At 35.7% G+C, this 4,597-nt stretch overlaps 1 protein-coding gene across 1 annotated transcript in view; it reads left to right on the top strand.

Moving 5' to 3' along the window:
- Positions 1-3,926, top strand: part of HELRODRAFT_159466 (hypothetical protein) — a gene marked incomplete at both ends in the record, with an annotated part of 8,149 nt that extends 4,223 nt beyond the window's left edge. Inside the window, 12 exons of the mRNA XM_009011349.1 lie at positions 65-155; positions 585-658; positions 1,186-1,189; positions 1,513-1,612; positions 1,778-1,871; positions 2,264-2,332; positions 2,434-2,542; positions 2,658-2,716; positions 2,833-2,879; positions 3,163-3,244; positions 3,671-3,720; positions 3,857-3,926. Coding sequence (XP_009009597.1) covers positions 65-155; positions 585-658; positions 1,186-1,189; positions 1,513-1,612; positions 1,778-1,871; positions 2,264-2,332; positions 2,434-2,542; positions 2,658-2,716; positions 2,833-2,879; positions 3,163-3,244; positions 3,671-3,720; positions 3,857-3,926 — 849 coding nt within the window. The remainder of the gene's footprint in view (positions 1-64; positions 156-584; positions 659-1,185; positions 1,190-1,512; positions 1,613-1,777; positions 1,872-2,263; positions 2,333-2,433; positions 2,543-2,657; positions 2,717-2,832; positions 2,880-3,162; positions 3,245-3,670; positions 3,721-3,856) is intronic.
- Between the last annotated feature and the right edge of the window lie 671 nt (positions 3,927-4,597).

Genomic DNA, 4,597 nt, shown 5'->3' on the forward strand with positions numbered 1-4,597 from the left:
TGCATACATACATACATACGTATTTACATACATACGTTCATACATACATACATATATACAAAAGGCCAAAACACCGAAATACACATTTCAAATTGTTGCCGAGAAGGTCTATAGCATTTGGTTTCAGTTAAACAATTCTTCAAAATTTTCAGATGGTTGGTTTAGCATTACAACATAATTTTATTATAATCAAAATATTTTAATATAATTATTAATTATAGTATTAATATAATTAGTTGTTTTCGTTTATTTTTTATTATATTTGTTGCTAACCTCGTTCTTCATTATGTTATTGTTTGATTGGTTCTATGCCAACAGGCTGTTTGTGTGTCGTTTATCTCTTTGAACTTTGGCTGAGTCTATATGACCTTTAACCTTTAAATTCGGCCCTGCATATTTGTTTCCTAATTTGTTTGGTGCTGTGATATCATTTATATGTTTATGAGAGTGCATCTTTTTAGTCTTTTGTTGTTATAAGAGCCATCCTCATCTGAATTGTTATCATTACATCGTCATTTTATCTTTGTCACTCATTCATTCATTCGTTCGTTCGTTAATTAATTAATTCATTCACGCATTAAAAGAGATCTACTTAGACTTCCGAACAGTCTATGGTTACTACGGATACCTCAGTCCCATCGAATGGCCTCTACTTCTGGTGGGAAATGATGATGATGATGATGAGATGATGATGAGACGATGAAGATGATGTTGTTTTGAATAGGATAAATCTATTATAATGATATCAATGAAGATGTTATTTAGGAGACAATTATAATGATGACCGTTGTGTTAGTTGTGTTTGTTATGCTTAGGCGATGTGATGCTGATGACAACGATAGGATGATGAAGAAGATGTTTATGACATGATGCTGATGAATAAAGATGACACTGATGATAATATTGATGATGTGCGTGATGTTCAACAGTTTTTCCAGCTATCCCTTGCGGTGTACACATTGTACATGCTGTCTTGGCTTCTGTTGTGTTGCTGGTACAGAAAAGATCTCCTTCAAATACAGTACTACATTGCTTTTGTTATTCTGCTAGGTTAGTTGGTTGTATGCATGATTGGTTATCTGGTTAGTTGTCTGGTTGGTTGGTTGGCTGGATGATGATGACCATGATGGTGATGGTGGTGCTAATTATGATGATGATGATGGCGATCCTTCCAACAAATGACAGGCTGGTTAGAGAAAGTGATATTCGTGGCTGAGTATGAATTCAGGAATAGGACAGGACAGGCGAACAGTAATCACCATTCATCTAACTTCCATTTTTATTTCCCTTTCTATTTTATTCTCGTCAGCAATGCCTCTTAATGTATTTCATATTTTCTATAATTACTGTTATTATGTATGTGTGTGTCTTTTATAACGAGTACGTTAAGGATGATGGCCATCACATCACATCACATGTGGTTCTCGATATTTTCATGCAAGTGTCTTTCAGATATCAGCTATCTACCTATCCCACATAACTATCTACCCACCTATTAACTCACAAAACCAGCATACGGAACGATATTTTTTGGCAAGATGATCTCCTCATTGAAAGATTCAGCAGCTCGAGTCCTCGTCATCATTGCTGCTTTGGGTTTTGGTATCGTTAAGTAAGTTGATGTTGCCGTGTTGATGTTGCCGTGTTGATGTTGCCGTGTTGATGTTGCATGTTGTTGCCGTGTTGATGTTGCATGTTGATGTTGCTGTGTTGATGTTGCATGTCGATGTTGCATTATCTATAGTTATTAAAGCCCTTTTTAACTTTCTACTACTAGACCTAGGTTAGGTAAGACGTTGTACTACGTGTTGGTGCTGGGCGCCGTTTATTTCATTGCATCCTTCGTTCATAGTATGGCTGAATATAATCGGGTTCGTTCGTTTGTTTGTTCGTTAGTTAGTTTGTTCGTTCACCACTTTTCATTTGTATTTTCTGTTGTTGTTCATCATTTTTCGCCTGCTTAATTGTTTAGTTGTTTTAACCAAGTTTGTGTATGTTTGTTTATGTATGTGTTGTGCTACTTTTTATGTCGATTTTTACTAATTACACTAATAACATTATCGAATTGACCTCATAGCAGTAGAGTTTTTTTAATTCTTCTCTGTGGTATATATATATAGAAAATGCACAACGTGTGCAAACATCACATACAAATATCACATACAAACACCACATACAAACACCGCATACAAACACCACATACAAACACCGCATACAAACACCACATACAAACATCACACGCAACCACCACGTACGTTCAAAGGTATCCAATGTAAAGAACGAAGTTATGGCCATCTTACTTGCTGCTATCAACACTGGCGTCTGTTACTGGGTCAGTTGCTTGACTGCCCATGGTTCACACTGTAATTGTTATTAGTGTTGTTATTTATCACAAACAAACACACGCATACAAACAAACAAACACACAAACAGATACTAACATCTTTGATGAACACAATGAGAACATTGAGACTAAGGAGGAACCCTGTTAAGTTGTCCCTATACAAACATTTCACATACGTTCTTGTGTTCGCCATGCTCAGTTAGAATATAATATTACCGTTATCAGCTTCATCATCGTTTTGTCAATCATCATCATCAAATCAGTAATGTATCATCTTATCATACCACCATTATCACATCACCATCACCAACAGTTTCTCTTATCATCCTCTTGTGGACTGTCATATTGAGGAGGTCAATGTCATGCATACAAGTTGGTGCAGTTAATTTTATTTCCTTTTTCTACTTTGTTGTTTGCTCTTTTGTTCCTTATCCTCTTGTTTTTGTCATCTTCACCGTCACAATTATTTATAATGACGTCATCATCAGAACTGGCAGATCTGGGTGCATGAGGCCATTTCTCCGTTCATCTTCATGTTTATCCTCTTCTGCATCATCATCCTGTGGAGGCCATCTGCTTCTAATCAGAGGTTGGTTGGTTGGTTGGTCGGTTGGTCGGTCGGTCGGTTGGTCGGTCGGTCGGTTGGTCGGTTGGTCGGTCGGTCGGTTGGTCGGTCGGTTGGTTGGTTGGTCGGCTGGCTGGCTGGTTGGTTGGTTGGTTGGCTAGTGTGTTGCTCGCTGCTTCTGTTATTTATCATCGTCATCTTCCATGCTTTCCATCGTTGCGTCATTCATTTGATTAACCAATCAAATTTTAAGATACGCTTACTCACCTTTGGCCGACGAAGCAGATGATGATATGGAGGAGCAAATGGTAAACGAGGCATTTGGTGAGCTGAAAGTTTATTGGTTGTTTAATTAAGGGCTGTCTGTTTGATTGGTTGTCTGTTTCTGTTTTGTTGTCGTTCATTTGACTGGCTCTTGTTCTATTTTGTTGCTCGTCGTTGATTGTCTGTTGGTTGTTGATTGATTTGATTGCATGCTATTTCATTGTTGATTGATTTGCTTGATTGGGTTTGGATAAGGAAAAAATGACTTATTAAATTTTTTAATCTGAAAAATAATTTTAAAGATGGCGTCAAGCAAAGAAATAAAAAAGAAGGAACAAGGAAAGAAGATCCCATGGTGATAATTTGTTCTGATGTTTATTTTAATGAGCGATAATTATTAATTTTATGGTTTACTAAGTAAACATTAATTGCTATTGATTAATAAATAACGCTATTCAATCATAGTGTAATAACGCTATTGTATTTATATTACTAAGGACGATCCTTTGAAATGGGTTGAAGATAATATTCCCAAGTCTTTGAAAAGGTGCGTGCGTGTGTGTGTGTTTGTGTGTGTGTGTGTGTTTGTGTGTGTGTGTCTGGGTGTGTTATGTGTGTTGAAATAATTAAGAGACTTACGAAATAATAATTTCCATCATCTTTTTTTTCATAATTTTGTTCAGCGCTATACCTGTGATTGATTCTGAAGAGGAAGTGGAAACGACCTTGTTCGAGATCAACAAGATGCACTAATCATCATCATCGTCGTCGTCGTTTATTATTATCATTATTATTTTTAGGGTTGTTACTATAATTTTTATTTATTTAAGTACGTTTACGTATTTTGTTATTATTATTATTTATTTGCCATTGCTTAATATACGTTATAAAAATTAGGAATGGGACGGATTCAGCCCTGAGTTCCGGTTTCTCGTAAGATTAATGCACGAACTAATTAGTTAAGAGGATAAAAATGAAAAATCGTAGTTGAAAATTTAGGTATAATTCGTGAAGCTGTTTAGTGTTAAAATCTTAAGTGCTTTGTTAAATGTATCAAGTGTAGCAACAATTCGTAAGATAAATCTTTACAATTTCATCACATGATTGTAACGTTGTGGTTTGGGTGATGAATATGATGATAAACATGGTGATGAAGGTGGTGATAACGATGATGATGCCAATGAGAGCAGTAATAATGCTGTTGATGGTGAAGATGATTACGTATTAATGCGTCGTTATCTTATACGTTAAGTATCTTGTTTTACATGAAAACACCGAAAATATCCAGTGACATAATTTTATTTTTATTGTTTTTAAATGATATACATTGTGATCACCATTACCTTGTGATCACCTTTGATAACCTTAAATTGTTGCTACACTGATTACATTTACAACAGCACTAACGACATTAACACTAACAG

Source organism: Helobdella robusta (assembly GCF_000326865.2).
Source record: "Helobdella robusta unplaced genomic scaffold HELROscaffold_1, whole genome shotgun sequence".
NCBI classification, from domain to species: Eukaryota; Metazoa; Annelida; class Clitellata; order Rhynchobdellida; family Glossiphoniidae; genus Helobdella; species Helobdella robusta.